This window comes from Pleurodeles waltl, chromosome 5 (genome assembly GCF_031143425.1).
Source record: "Pleurodeles waltl isolate 20211129_DDA chromosome 5, aPleWal1.hap1.20221129, whole genome shotgun sequence".
NCBI lineage: Eukaryota > Metazoa > Chordata > Amphibia > Caudata > Salamandridae > Pleurodeles > Pleurodeles waltl.
In genome coordinates, this window is record NC_090444.1 from 756,533,638 (window position 1) to 756,550,269 (window position 16,632).

Consider the following 16,632-nt stretch of genomic DNA (forward strand, 5'->3'; position numbering starts at 1 on the left):
GTACCTACAACAACACGTGCAAAAAAGACATATTTTCTCCACCTATTAATTGTGAAGGATGGAGTTGTAGTATAACATGATGAGAATGGCTTTTGCTGGAAACCCAGTTATTCAAGTATGAATGTAAGCAAATCGGTTTCCTAATTTTTTTTTGCATCAGCAAAGGTTTTATGTATTATGGGCTTTGTAAAAAAATAACTACTTTAAAAAAATGTATAATGGCCCTTTTGCACAATGCCACACCAGGGCTGGAGCTCTGCACTGCCTCCTGTTTTTTTACCACTTAAAGCTTCTCTGTAGCACCTAGTTTCTTGTCACGCAGGGTTACTGCAATGAATAATTCTGCATCCAAGATTGGATTTTGTGACTACGGTCTTCCTGTGAGGCATGCAAGGCACTAACAATGTGTACGCACAGCTATTTATCAAGTCCTACTTGTGTTTTATGCAGAAAACTGCTTCTCACTTCTCTACCATGACCTCATTAAACAGGATGTCAGTAGACAGGCATTTACAAGTTAAAGAACTTGGTATCATTTATAATAGCTTTTATAGCACAGGCTCTTCAACAAAAAAATTGGTTTAGTGCTGAAAGCAGGCTATTCATCAATTCAGCCTGTCATCATTCAACCATTCATTTCATTATTAGAGTATAGCCCAATCCTCCTCTCTGATATGCCCACCACTTTGAGCCATAGTTTGAAGAACACTGAGGTGAAGTAATGTTTTTACAAGAGAGTCTTAATCCACATGGGGCACACTAGGACTAGCAGGCAGGGGGCAGGGCCACACTGCCACTGAGCCGAGAGAGACAAGGAAACACATTTATGCACTAGGAGAAGGTGAGACTATATCTTGAATGGAAATAGTCAGGGGTGAGGAATAACAGGGTCAGATTGAGAAACAGTTAAGATATGGTGGGCAACACTGCTGAGCCAAAATCAAAGTGGAAAAAACTCTCAGCATGCTACAGCTACTCATTTAGCTTACACTTAAAAGACTATAATTTTAAACACAATCCTTCAGCGCACCTGGAAAGTGACCAGTTGTTGTAGTCTCCCTTTCATTTGATGGCATCGCTGGTTCACCAAAGACTCCAGAGTATTCAGCCTCCCAAGGAGACAGTACATGGTGTCTTCTATGACCTCTTGGTTCTCATCATTTTCAGGAAGAGTTTGGAAATAGAGAATCTTGTTTTTGTCAATTTCTTCAGACATCTCTTTAATATCTTTGGCAAGAGTCTGGAAGGGGAAAAACATGCATCACTCCTTCTTCTAAAATCAGTGACAGAAACACAAACATAGAAATTTAACCAAACAGTCTCAATAACCTGAAAAGTCATTATTCCCATCTACTACACAATTAAAGTACTGCACAATTATGTAAACACAATTGGCTCTCGTTTGTGTCTTTAGTTATTTGGTGAGGGACGCCTTTGTCACAGGAAAAATATTTACACTGCCCTGATGCGAGAAGAGTTTTAATAGACCTGTTCTATGAAGTTTGAACTTCTCAAGACACAACCTGCTTGCAGGAGGTCACTGTTCAGAAAGGTTCCTGGAACCTCGCACAATTTAAGCAAAACTCTGCAAAACGTCACCTACATTATAAGGATGAAGTGATATGTATGTGTTTGTGTGTGTTAGATTCTGATTAAATCTATACTGCCTGATTCACAAAAGTAAACTTAAGTGTTTGTTAAAGTTTATTCTTTTTTGGTATTCAAAAAACTGCAAAATAGTAACTTTACGATTGCAGAGACTCCAGAGTTGGGGCGGGGAACTCTGCACATAAAAAGAAAGGGCAGGCCTATCTTTTTATATGACTGGTACTCTACTCAGATCCAGAGTCTCTGCAGTCGTAAAGTGTTGTCAAATTGCAGTTTTGTGAATACTGAAAAAGAGAATCTTACACAAACATGGAAGTTTACCTTTGTGAATCAGGCCTTTGAGGTATAGGGTACAATCAATGTGAATTTGCCAATGGGCTGTCAACTATAGCAAATGTATAACATTGTAGTTACTTTAGCACCAATGTAAATAACATTGTAATACATTTCTTGCTTTACACAGTGAACAGCCCAGCGTGAGACAAGATATTGTATCCATTTCTCACAATACTGCAAATTACATGTTTCCTAGAGGAAAAAAATGTAGAAGATAGAAACACATGATATAATCTTAAAATGTTTCTAGCAAAAATGTGAAGAACACAACATCAAAACACAGAAATTGCAAAAAGAAATACACAAAGGAATCTACATTTATCACACAACAGCAAAAGTCAGGCTGGTTAGGATACCAAACAGAACCACACAGAAAGAAAACAAGATAACTCAGCAAGTCTAGTAAAAGTGGCATGATGAAAATCACACACACACATATATATATATATATAAATATATATATACACATGTATATACAGGGAGTGCAGAATTATTAGGCAAATTAGTATTTTGACCACATCCTCCTCTTTATGCATGTTGTCTTACTCCAAGCTGTATAGGCTCGAAAGCCTACTACCAATTAAGCATATTAGGTGATGTGCATCTCTGTAATGAGAAGGGGTGTGGTCTAATGACATCAACACCCTATATCAGGTGTGCATAATTATTAGGCAACTTCCTTTCCTTTGGCGAAATGGGTCAAAAGAAGGACTTGACAGGCTCAGAAAAGTCAAAAATAGTGAGATATCTTGCAGAGGGATGCAGCACTCTTAAAATTGCAAAGCTTCTGAAGCGTGATCATCGAACAATCAAGCGTTTCATTCAAAATAGTCAACAGGGTCGCAAGAAGCGTGTGGAAAAACCAAGGCGCAAAATAACTGCCCATGAACTGAGAAAAGTCAAGCGTGCAGCTGCCACGATGCCACTTGCCACCAGTTTGGCCATATTCCAGAGCTGCAACATCACTGGAGTGCCCAAAAGCACAAGGTGTGCAATACTCAGAGACATGGCCAAGGTAAGAAAGGCTGAAAGACGACCACCACTGAACAAGACACACAAGCTGAAACGTCAAGACTGGGCCAAGAAATATCTCAAGACTGATTTTTCTAAGGTTTTATGGACTGATGAAATGAGAGTGAGTCTTGATGGGCCAGATGGATGGGCCCGTGGCTGGATTGGTAAAGGGCAGAGAGCTCCAGTCCGACTCAGACGCCAGCAAGGTGGAGGTGGAGTACTGGTTTGGGCTGGTATCATCAAAGATGAGCTTGTGGGGCCTTTTCGGGTTGAGGATGGAGTCAAGCTCAACTCCCAGTCCTACTGCCAGTTCCTGGAAGACACCTTCTTCAAGCAGTGGTACAGGAAGAAGTCTGCATCCTTCAAGAAAAACATGATTTTCATGCAGGACAATGCTCCATCACACGCGTCCAAGTACTCCACAGCGTGGCTGGCAAGAAAGGGTATAAAAGAAGGAAATCTAATGACATGGCCTCCTTGTTCACCTGATCTGAACCCCATTGAGAACCTGTGGTCCATCATCAAATGTGAGATTTACAAGGAGGGAAAACAGTACACCTCTCTGAACACTGTCTGGGAGGCTGTGGTTGCTGCTGCACGCAATGTTGATGGTGAACAGATCAAAACACTGACAGCATCCATGGATGGCAGGCTTTTGAGTGTCCTTGCAAAGAAAGGTGGCTATATTGGTCACTGATTTGTTTTTGTTTTGTTTTTGAATGTCAGAAACGTATATTTGTGAATGTTGAGATGTTATATTGGTTTCACTGGTAATAATAAATAATTGAAATGGGTATATATTTTTTTTTTGTTAAGTTGCCTAATAATTATGCACAGTAATAGTCACCTGCACACACAGATATCCCCCTAACATGGCTAAAACTAAAAACAAACTAAAAACTACTTCCAAAAATATTCAGCTTTGTTATTAATGAGTTTTTTGGGTTCATTGAGAACATGGTTGTTGTTCAATAATAAAATTAATCCTCAAAAATACAACTTGCCTAATAATTCTGCACTCCCTGTATACATATACACAGAAACACATATATATATATATCAGCAAGCAAAGGTGGTCAAAAGGGCGACACCACTCACTGCTGGTGCAAGTGCCGGGGACTGTCCACCTCCCCAATCAATAATTAAGCAAATACCAGGTAAAAAGTGGGGGGAAACCATGTCATAAAGAGCCACCTTCCTACAATGTGTGCCTCATTGCTTGATTTTTTTGTGTGCAACAAATGCTTAACACTCCCCTCTGATAAGCCTAGGGCTGCCCAACCACACTACCATAAATAGAGCATCTTGAGATTGCTGAAGCAAGCCCTTGACCCAAGTGGGGCTACCTGGACTCTCTGTACAGTGTACATCATTTTAGTACATTATATAGAGAGCCAGCTTCCTACACTTAACTATTATAAATACTGAATTGCTCCCCTGTTGTCTCTCATCTAACCAACCTACGTCATTACAAGATATGCGCTTCTCTTTCCAAAACTTACTGTCGCTTTTGAGACACTCTGCTACATCAGCCATTTTCAGCCCACTGATGGCATGATATCTAGACAGCTCCTCCTATTTAATCTCAAATTCATTCACAAAGTAGCTGCCCTGAACGTCAGTGGTTGACTCATATTGGCTTACTCCTAAGATTGCATCAAATGTCTAACTTTTAGGGCATCCATAATGTACGCCAGGAATACCTCTACAAAACTGAGCCATATGTAGGTTTCCACAGTACTCAAGTATTTCAAAATTTAGTATAGTGGAGCAATAACCATGGATACAATCCTCCATGCAGTAATGTAATCCAAAGGTACATTAAGACATGCATTGATTCTCCATGCAGGAAATATATATCCTCTTGAGGAAACACTTTAACCCATGCTCCCAGAATACATTAAATTCCTCCCTTCCCAGTTCCAGTTTTGAAATGCATGCCCACCTGACCTTAACATTGGTACATTTTTGTGTGTTTTGACTGAGAGAAACTAAGTGACAAGTGTGTGGGTTTTCACCACCTTTCAGAGATGGAAACTGCGCAGTAAGGCCCTTGAAACTGAACCTACCCTTTGATTTGTATATGTGGAAAATCAACTATGGTGGCTTAATGTTCATAGAAATAAATCCCAATGCACGGGTAAAGGTCGACAATTTAATATTCTGTGAATCTGGAATAGGGCATTACTGTCAAATATGTTTTTTGTGCTCATACCTTCATTGTATGTGCAAAAAATTTAAGATTTAGGACCTTTGGTTACGAGCCACAGCTTCTGGTGGCACAAACTGGATATAATGAAGGTGATTACCCTGACTGAGATTTTCATTACAGCACATAAATGACACCAACATAATTGTGAGGGGACAACAACCAATATGGACACTGCACTATGAGCCCTATGCTCCTTCAGCCATGCTTGCTGGTTTTCAATGCTTAACACTGCCTAGCAATAGAAACATAATGCGAACATGAATTTGCAATGCCTACCTCCTGGTTATAGAGGCATGATTCTGTCTCTTCTGGTTGAAGGGCTGTGGCAACAAACAAGCGTTCTTCAATGCCATCAACCCAAGTGGAAGTTGCTGACACAGTGTCATACAACTTTTGTTGCAGGAGAAGACTCTTCTTCTCTGCACCTCCAACCTGCAAAAAAGAGAGCAACAAGGCTTATATTGCCCCACTGCCAGCACCAGGACAGAGTCCAAAGAGACAAACAAAAGCAGAAACATAAACAATACAGTGTAAAACAAGTCTACAAGTATGTATAAGAAAGAACAGCTTTTTGTAATAACTGGTTTTACATTGTGATTCCACGAAAATCAATCAAATAAAACATCATCTTCTATTGTGGGATAATTGATGACATTGCATGTTCTTTTAGGGAGAGAGACATTAGAGACTCTCAGTAAAACTGAGTCCATCACATGGCCCATCGTGTGAACATTCCCACCTATATCTACATTTTAGTATCCATCTCACTCATCTACAACTTTTAATTAACTATTTTGATGACCTTTCAAATTCTGAAAATAACGTTTTCTCTGATATTTCAGAAACACTGTTTGCTGGTTACAGGGTGCATGCCACACTTACTTGGAGGTAAACAACTTAACAAATCACTCTTTAACTATATCTTTGCCTTCAATCCTGTTCAGTGTTCTCCTGCCTTTCGGCGATGGTTGCGCTTTACAAATACGACATATATAAATGCAATCAACTCAAGCAAAACTACGAGTAAATGTATCAACACAGACAAGAGAAGAAGAGATCACATTTTGAAAAGATTGTTAGGAGCCTAAAGTCTACTAATGGTCAGTGCACAGAGTGTAGTAAACTCAGGACCATCACACATAATGACTCAGGCCTACACACACTATGTTTAATGACATCATTGGTGGTAATAAAATAATTCAATAGGCAATGTAAAGAGTGTAAGCTATCAACATAAAGCAGAGAAGACACATGTTCCAAGACAATATTAATCATGCCAACATCTATAGTGGTCAGAAGGAAGAGGAGGGTGGATTTATTCAGTCAGACACTAGGTACAGCTGATAATAGGTATAACATGCTTAGAGTTTCCCAAAATTACTGCACAATCCTCCCACCAGCAATGTCTATTCTGTAGTTAACTCAACATTAGAGAAGTAAAGCAATTCACATAACTCAGTGTCCATTTATATTGTGACACTTTTATTTATTGAATGTCATGGCATTCCATTTGTAGCAAGCAGTTATAAGTAAGATTGTAGCACTATACAAGTCTTTACAGACCACAATAACCCACTTGCTGGTTCTTAATTTTACAGACTCTCATAACATCTGTTAAACTAAAAACCGAGAAATTGGCTGATAATGGTTCTCAAAAATTGTATAGACCTATGTTCCTGCTGGTCTCGAGGAAGAGAAGTTTTTGCAAAACATACATATGTGCTAGGCATATGAAGAGAAAGATTAACCTGTAACAATTACAAAAGGAATACTAAGACATTCAACAAATCAAAGTATGACAATAGAAGTTGCTGCTCTTAAAAACTTACATAATTTGGATAAGGGATAGTGAAAATCATACAGACGGCAAGATGTGCACAAGAGTAAAGTGCATATTTTACCACTAACAATTTGAAAAATTGTGTTCGCTCATTTATGATTTTTGTCACACAACCCATTATTCACAAAAAAAGCCTCTGAATAATTAGTTCTGAGCTTATGGTATGCTAATGTTTTCCTTTGCCCAATTTATATAAACTAATGTAACTAAGAGATCCTAAATAAATGTGTTTAGATGTAAACTCTTCCTCCTAGAACTAAACAGTTTACAAAATTACAGATGCACCCATGACTTTCTTATGAAGGATGCTCCGAAGGACAGTTTCTATGATAGCAATGATGCTTTTTTACTAATCTGAAAATAGTAATTACATTAATTAATCCAAATAAATTGAAACATAACCGCTGATTAACATTCAAGAGGGGACTCTTTCATCCTTCAGTGATTAACATGAATTAAGTTTTAAAGACAGATAGATTGAAATTTAGAAAAGTGATACATCATTTACATTAAAATATAATCATGCTTGTTTCCAGATGTAAATACAGCTCTACCTGAGATGAGACATCTTCTAAAGCCTGAGTTAAATTCTCCATCAAAGATACAACACATGATTTTTCTTGTGCTTGTGGCTCTGCTGTGTAGGTAGCCAATCCAGACATCAATCTACTTGTTTTGCTGTAAATCTGTTAAAACGAGCAACATTTGAGAACAGACGCTTCAGTTACATTTATGAATAGAAAGGAAAAAGGAAAAAGAAGTTTACAATCACCACGGAGGCACTTACACTAAAACAAGATGCAGACACACAATCACTACCAAGATTACTGGGAAAGAAGCAGCAGAATGTGTGCACAATGTTTGATTCTCTGATGCACTGGCCATGTGCTTTGACAAACAGTGAAATGCAAAGCACAATAAGAAAATTATGGATATCCCACGTACATCAATAACATGGTTTAATCAAAGACGGCCTTTTTTTTTAAGTCAAATCAATAATCCAGGTTTAAAAAAAAAAAAAATGTGCTAACCCAAATAAAACAATATTTATGTATGTTCATGGTAGAATGGTTGCACAATGTTTATTTTACAAAAGTGGACGAGAGCTTTCAAAATATTAAATAGCATAGACTAAATGATGGGAGATTCAGATAAAGGAGTCATGGAAATTAACTTCATTTATAAAACACCTCTTGCCATACTGATTCTGTTATGGCTGCAATGTTTTCACAAGAGTGATAGGCATATTAATGGGGGTATTGCTATGTTATTATCCACATACATGTCCCAGAAATTGCATCATCATAAATAGTTATTTCTTCTTAACATTTCACTGCTATGAAAAATGTCACATGTAATCCGCGAATCAGTGTTCAACAACAGATTCAATGTTACAGTGACCCTTTGACTTAGAAACATGTGTTCTTACACATAGACAGAGAAAGGAAAATAATGGTTACACGTTTGTGAATTAGAACTGCACATTTGTTTGAAAAAGAGGTTTTAAATTAGATATCTATGTACTGATACATATGATAATCAAGCAGTTGTCAGAAAAAAGTAAACATTTAGTACATCACACCACGTAAATTAGAGTAGAATATTTACCGGTTGTTCTTGCTCCTGTTCCAAGGCTTTCTGGAGGAGCCTCTCCTTTGTGCTAAGCTCCTGAAGCAGACTTTCCCATTTTAAGGTCATCTGTCCTTTTAGAGAAGGGTTTTCCCCTTCAAGTCCCAGCTCCCTGGACAAAGCATCGGGTCTAATACTATCAGCAGAAGAAAACAGGACTTAAGTATTTAGTCAGAGTGAGGTTCACTAGGTTTTGGAACAGCTTAGTTTACATAGTATAATTATCATGCCATTTGCAGGATGCTCCTTCTATATGACTATGCAGGTTCTAGGGTTGCAAATATACAAATATAGAAGTTTAGTGGTGAATAATGGGATTGTTTTGCAAAAAGGGACTACAAGTGACATCACACGTAGAAGAAGAATGAAGCGTATGTTGTGAATGATTTCACTAGAAATCCAGAGGTAGAAAAACTCCATGTTGACAGCTACTGGCCTACAATCTTATCTGGTATATGGCCCCTAAATCCTCTACCTATATACAATTCAGCTGTGCATGGATAAAGCTGTTATGCCAGAGGCATGCATAACATGACTTTATTCTCATTCAGACTCTCTATCCAGCTCTATGTATCTAAAATCATATATACACCTGGTTTCCTTCCAATTATTCTCACCATTTTCACTCTATCTCTCACCATTCTCTGTCCATCTCTCTATTTAGATGCAAAAAATAAAAAAAACGGGTATCCTACTCTTTGTAGATGCCAAAATGCACAAAAATGTCTGTCAGCCAAAGGTCTTCACAGGCCAGTGGCAGAGAAAGAAGGCACTCGTTAGGCACACAAGAGTGACACCAGTATTTTCCACTGTTATGAACAAACGGCAGTGAATAACCAAATTTCACATTTTAGATAGTACTAACTGTACATTCAGTCTCCCAGGTAATAACATGGGCAAAAGACTACAAAAAGGGATTCCTCGCATTATCCCCCTTTGTTTATAATTTAGGTCAAAATTAGTTCCAAATACACGTCCAAATACTTGCATAATCGTTAGCTGCACTATAGCATTTTGCACCATTTATTACTTAAAGTGCCAGAATGACCAGTAAACCTCTGCATGACAACACTCCAAGCAGTATTTTTCAAATCAATGCCTAAAGTCTTTGTCGGAATTTTAAACTTTGATCTGACTTAAGAGAGTGCTGGTGGTGAACTGACAACTTTCTTTGGCAAAGCTTTCCTGATCCAATGGGAGTTAAACTAGCCTTATGTTCACTGTGTTGAAAACGCTATGCATCGCTTTAGGATGTGTCTAATGTCTAAAAAGGAATCAGACTTAAGGTTTACTGGTGGCTTTCTTCATTGAAACAGTAAGCTAGGTATTACTGTCATGCATCTGGAATCAGACTCTGGCTTACTTATTGACATCTACTTTGGTCAAAGATGAATGATTGAGAAGATGGGCCAGCATGGCTAGGAGAGAGGGGTTTTATGGCTAAAAGTAGATGAGAAAAGACAAATGGTGTCAAGTGTGAACTATTGAGGCCTGTCAACAATAAAGACCTAAACTAGGAGCACACTTTAGTAAATCATGTTCAAGGGCCTAAGATGATGAATTTGCTCATGAATTCTAACTGTGGTGGTAAGCAGGTCAAAATTGTAATGCTTTTTACAACATCTTGTTCAGTGAGTGCAGGCTTGACATAGTTTGTTATAGTGATAGCTATCCCAAAGAAGGTTATCTTGCTTATGTTCATTTTGTGTCAAGTTTTTAAAATATTTTTGATCTTAGAGATGGAAAACTATTGTTCAGTGGTCAACAAGAGTCTATTAAGGTGTAAAACGAAGTGTATACAGTATGATCTGGTACATTTCTGGATGAATTTACATTATCCAAGAGCCTTAACATCATTCTTTTTAATTTGCTGAGTGAAATACGATTTCTGGTACAAAGGAAGGCTTTTGTGACCATGGTGTACAGCAAATGTGCAGACTCTTTTGGAACTGTTTATCTTTGCCATCAGGTTTTCCTCACACGAACTATCAACTTAGTAATACATCCATTACTTTCATAACACAAGGGTATGGCTTTTCTTTTAAAAAATATTGGCTAGGATATCCAAAGACTCAATCATGTCATGAAAGAGATGTTCTTGGTAACCAGTGAGATGAAATCAGATTTGTGATTAAAGAGAAGTTAACTTCTTACAAAAGGTGTCAAGTTAACGTTGGTTAGGGATCTTAGGTTATTTCTAACCTTCTCCATTACAACACAGAAAGCAGACCTTTCAAAATACATACCCATCTTCCTAATAAATACCAAAATCAAAGCTGTGAAGCAAACTTACCCAGAACTCAGACCATCTACTGTTGTGTACTGAGTAAGGATTTCCCCTCCACGACTTGCTACTGATCGGAGGAGATTTTTCTGCTCAGCAAGCTCTTTTTCCAGCTCCTAAGTATTATCACAGAAAAGTAACTAATTTGATGAGGGGTATACATCTTCAGTCATAAATGTGAAAAAAAGAGTTTCATACCACAAAAGTATTTCATTTTCTAAATAAAGAGATAAAGAACTGCAGAAATAAATTACTATCTTTCAATTGGATAGAGATTAAAGAAATTAAAGGCTGACTATATAAAGATAATGATTCATGGTAAGAAGATGTAATCTCCCTGTACGAAGTAGATGTACTATTATTATTTGTACTACTGTTGTTGTTATATTACTATTATTATTATATCATTATCATCATCTGCATCATATTCATCATCAATAATAATCTAAAAGTTATTTACCAAGGCCTGCCTAACAATAATTGAATATTAATAATAATACAAAGAAAAGGAATAATAATAAGAAGAAAATAAGTAAAGGACATTTATCAAGGGCTAGTTAACAAATTCATAACAATGATAACAGCACTACTAACACTTCTACCATAAATAACAATAATAATACAAAATATTTCCCTTTGTCCAGGCCCAGGTTTTCAGCAAAAACCTTCTTGTCGTTTAAATGTATCCAATTCTGGAACACGTACCTGTGTAAAGAATACTACTATCCAAATAGTAAGGACTGTCTGCTAGCAGACAACAAGGAACCACTGAACAGCTACTTACACTGCACGTCACACAACATGAGTCTCTGAGGCAAACATGAAACATACAAACACTACGTCACTTTGCAAGTACTGGATTTCTCAATAAACAAAAATTAAAAACAATGAAAATCCCAGCAGTGTAGTCTTGAGACACACAACACCAACCTTCTGTCGCTGCAAGCTTTTCTGTTGCTGGAGAGAACGAGTTGTCCGAGCTTGCACCAACCATTCTTGAACACTTGGGCTTTGTGCTGCTGATAACCCAGAATAAGCCTCATCCTTTTCCTGAAAGTTCCCCTGGTTGCCAAAAAAAGTAAAAAAGAACATTCACAGTCACTGACTGCTGTTATCATCTGCTTAAAGTTGGTTAAAGTCTGACTAGAAATAACTATCACTAGTAAAAGTTCAGCGAGTGGAATATGTTTATTATTTAGAACAATGGTCTTTTTCATAAGTCAGATATATACCTGACCAACCTCCCATTCTGGATTCATTGGTTTTGTCAAACAATCAGTGAACTATTAAAGGTGATAGCTATTTTGAAGCACCACATCCCGCGCTAATTAGCTTCTTTGGCAAATAATGTATGGGTCAATTAGCACATAGCACTCATAACACCTTTCTGCACCTGTGTGTAAATAATAAAACAAACTGTGTTTTCTCAGAAACTCGCAGGTGAGTTATGTCGATAGTTATTGCATATGCTGTTTTATTTGTTGTGCTTAGTTTTTCCTTCTTGGCAATCATCTACAAGGCAACTTTTGAAGGAATCAACACAGTATTCCAAGCTAGAGCGCATTCTCCTTCCCACCTGTGAATGTTAAGGAGAAAACAAAGAAAGAATTTCAATATAGAATGAAAATAAGTACCAAGGAGAGGCTATTGGTTTTTTAATAAAGACCCCTTCTTCTTGGGTGGTGCGTTGCAGCATAACATCCTTTCATTGGATTACACAACTGGATGGAAAATATAAATTGTAATCTTATGCAATAGATGAGGAAAGGTTTAGTATAAAAAGCCTTTTTGCACCTCTAATAATATGCTGTGCTATTGTCACTCACGGTGCTCTCTAGCTTTGCAGTACTGTGAGGCTACAGTATAATCCTCCAGGCTGTATTTGTTAAACAACATTTTTGTGCGTTAGGTGCACCAACAAGCAAAACTGTTTCAAGGAGATTACAAAGCATTACTGGGTAATCCCATTACAGAGCTTTCCAATATCGTGAAGTCAGTCTTTTCGCCATGCTTCAGTTACGTCAGTAAATGAAAGACAAGTTTCTTAGCTTTGTCCATTCAGTGGGAATGGAGGTATAACAGGGTGCACCAAAAGCTCGACTTGTATTGAAGTGATTTTTAAAACTCCTAGGAAATAAAGAGATGGTAATTTAAAGTGAAAAGTCCGGATGTCTCTACCACAGAACTGGCAAAACGTTTTCTTGAGGGAAACAGAAGTTACTTGTTCATCTAGTTTGTGAATTCACACCTTCCCTGCAGATTTCTCAGCCTTGTTTTAGAGGCTGAAACCAGATACTAATATCCTGAACCTGGCCAAACTAACATTTTCAAACAGCAACAATCTTAGCACGGGAAGCAAAGTGGTGGAGCACAGGTGTTACCTAGTTAAAAATAAATGCTACGTGAGCAGGGAATTTCTGCAATTATAAGTAGTTTGAGTCTCCCCATTCCATCTGCTGTGACTATTGGCAAGAAAAAAACGTTTAGTGTTGTTAGACCCATAAACTGCAAAAAGCAATACAACTGCAGCAGGTAAAACTCAGTTTTGGAAGGTGGAGGAGTGTTTGTAGGAAAGCTTTTGGAGTTTTAGATTTTTGATTGGTAGGTCAGTTTTGTGCATCTATGTATGCATTTTTATAGTGATGCAGGACATATTACAAATAATGTTTTTTTTTTAAACTGTGGTTAAAGTCAGAATTGCAACAGACAGGAAGAACAATACAATCAATCAGTAAACCACCTGATAGGTGTTTGTACATGCTAACACTGAATTGTGAAACACGTCACAAGTTTTGTCATAGGTCGCAACACACACGTTGCAATTGCACATGGAGAGCAGCTGTACATTAAGAATGTTTATGGACCCGGACAAAGGGCACAATGGAGGAGTGCGGGCACGTCTTTCTGGGTTCTGGAAAGAGGCAAAGTATTACAAAGATACTTCTAACCATTGGCATAACCAGTAAGGGCAATTTCATCTCACAGTTCTATGATCTTACTGAGACATAGCGCATGTAGTACCATGCCTCTACTCAATTCCCTAAACACCTAACTGAGCTTAAATAGGCTGATACAAGTACAGATGTTAGTATGTTAAACAACATGTTCCAATATATTTATATTTCCATCATATTACATGAACCTCTTATAGTTTTGTAGAATGTCTTCAGCAAAGAAATGTCCATTTGTCAGTTAAGACAATGTTTACTTTTGAGTGAATTTTTAAAGTGACTGAAATATTAACATACATGCCAACAATAATTTCTCCATGATGTTTGCCTTCCTTGATCTGTCACTCTTTAACGTTACCACCTCCAGCTGCAGTAATAATGAACTGGCCAGTGCCCTGGTCACAACACTGTCTTTCCATTTGCTGCTGTGTTTTGCATTTTCATGTACTGAATCGAATGCCAAGCAGTACATCTGCAAAAAGCACCACCTGAAACGAAATTCTGAACCTCAAACAAGCAAAACCAAGCACTAGCCCTAAAGTAGTATCAAGGTAAAGGAGACTGAAGAAAGCTTCAATTGAAACCTATGTTGCAACTGTTAAGAAAACCTATAAAAGATATAGGCCTACAAGCAGCATCCACCAGTATAGTTTCAGGGAGAGGTTTCCCTGACAAATCACAGCAGAGTGCAATACAAGAGAAATGGCTGTGTCTGCAGCATACAATGTGGGCACTAAACAAAAAAAACACTGCATGATTTTTTCAATCTGTAGTTGATTATAAGCCCCAGTCTTACACAATACTAGGTGCAAATCAAATAAGCATGTAATAGACCACCGAGCTGTCATAAACATGAATTACATTTCGCCAGGGGAGAAAGCTTACAGCTCCTTAAATCTTCTGACTGAAGTAAGGCGTATATGAAATATAAATTCAGATACATCAAACTTCAAGTTAATTAACTCAAAATATTTGTTAAAAAGGATAAAGCAAGGAATTGGGTCCAAGTGTGAAGTGGAATCATTGACATCAAGACTGGATTTCTGTATGCTACTCTTGTAATATTTGTAGTCTGGTGGGGTCATCTGCCACCAGCTTGTTCACTCAAGGTAGAACTTTAAGCCCAGTTAATATGAGTAAATAAGTTAATATGGAAAAAGACTCATTAATCCGAAAAGTGGATTTCAACCATAACATGCGTGCATCATCGTTTTCATTGCACATCCTTCCCAGAGCAGTGTTTTTAGTCGCATGTACCTTACCCACGATTCTGCTCAGGACTGTAAGGTGAAAAGCTGTCCGTCGTTTGTGACAAACAATTCAACATCCTACATTATTTGGTTCAGGTGCTTTCTCTTCTGGAGCAGCAAAAAAAAATCAAAGATTCTAATATGCCTAAAGGAGATACAAGTGCCAGAACATGCAAGATTCAGGTGATGATTTGAAGACAAATGTTGACACCTCTATGCAGAGTAAAGTTTTCATTACTAGGTATATGAATAAAATGATTTTAAGGCCTGAAATGTCTACATTGAGCAGTCCAGAATAAGGAATTCACCAGGCATCCCTATTACACTTCTGCTGTTTCCTATACATTGAGCTTCCTGTGTTTCCTGGACTCAAAGGAATACAGTGGCACATTGAGCCATATTTGGAATAAAGGGGAATAAAGGCTATACAAAAAACTAAGCATTTCAGTATGCAACTCGGATGGCTCCCTGGTTTATTTTACTTCTAAAAGGTGATACTGAGTAGGAAAATCCATCGCTTGAAAAGACAGCTGACGTTCAGCATCTGGAACAGATATCTTAACAGTTTTCTTTCAACTCTGTTGTACTGAACTGCTATCTCCACCACTGTCTGAAAATTGGGCATGCATAAATATGTATAAACACATTCTAATAAAAAAGAAATGGACCTCTCTGATCGATTCTGATATTTTCTGTTTCTTTCAAAACACCTCTTAAAAAACTGTCTTGTCGCCACACACTGCAGGAAAAGGGTGTCAAAATGGGTCTCGTATCTGCTTGTCCACAGTGACTAACTAGTATGGATGGACAAAAGGTTCAAGCACTAATAGCAGTTTGAGTGTGATTTCTGTGACCATTTGGGCAACCAAACAAGACATCAAGTCTCACTGACTGACTAATGAGTGGGCCTATATTGGCTAACACCTTTAAGTAAAGCAGCACTAGCAGAGTCTGCTCTAAAGAATGGAGGGCCTCTTTTCCAAATGTTAGTTTAGTAACCAATTATCCTTGTGAGAGCTGATGTGGGCACCCTAAGATGCACAATAACAACCATGTCCTTGGTCGAGGGTGTCCGTAAAGATATAAAGCAGATCTGGGAAGGGTCAATTTTTCTCAGAATTAAAGGTCACTTCGGAAAGGTCTGTATTTAAATCAGAATGTAAGCAAATATAATGCAAAGCAGTATGTATACTCCTCCTCCAAGTAAGGATTTAAGACCAGAAAGCAAAATGAGTTCTTGAAATTCACTCTTTTTTCTAGTAAAGAAGTTCAAGATTCTACATAAGCCTTATGTACGATATACTACTACAGTGAACTGTGAACGTTTGTCATTCAAAGTCTTCTTGGGGGCTTTTCATTCACATTTTGCCATTTAATTGAGCAGTTCAAATAATACCTGTGGAGGACTGGCACAGTCATCACTCACCTCACAATTAAGGTCTGGCAAGTGGACATTACCTGTGATCAGATGGACTGCGACAGAGGCTTTCCACTGGTGAAATGGGACT

The 16,632-nt window shown here is 37.9% G+C and overlaps 1 protein-coding gene across 2 annotated transcripts in view; it reads right to left on the minus strand.

Moving 5' to 3' along the window:
• The window catches only part of SYNE1 (spectrin repeat containing nuclear envelope protein 1), a 1,478,055-nt gene that overhangs the window by 416,582 nt on the left and 1,044,841 nt on the right, over nucleotides 1-16,632 (minus strand). For both annotated transcript variants that reach the window (XM_069234720.1, XM_069234721.1), the window contains 6 exons: nucleotides 11,854-11,985; nucleotides 10,933-11,039; nucleotides 8,619-8,775; nucleotides 7,565-7,696; nucleotides 5,447-5,602; nucleotides 1,031-1,240 (listed from right to left, as the gene is read on the minus strand). In XM_069234720.1, coding sequence (XP_069090821.1) covers nucleotides 1,031-1,240; nucleotides 5,447-5,602; nucleotides 7,565-7,696; nucleotides 8,619-8,775; nucleotides 10,933-11,039; nucleotides 11,854-11,985 — 894 coding nt within the window. The remainder of the gene's footprint in view (nucleotides 1-1,030; nucleotides 1,241-5,446; nucleotides 5,603-7,564; nucleotides 7,697-8,618; nucleotides 8,776-10,932; nucleotides 11,040-11,853; nucleotides 11,986-16,632) is intronic.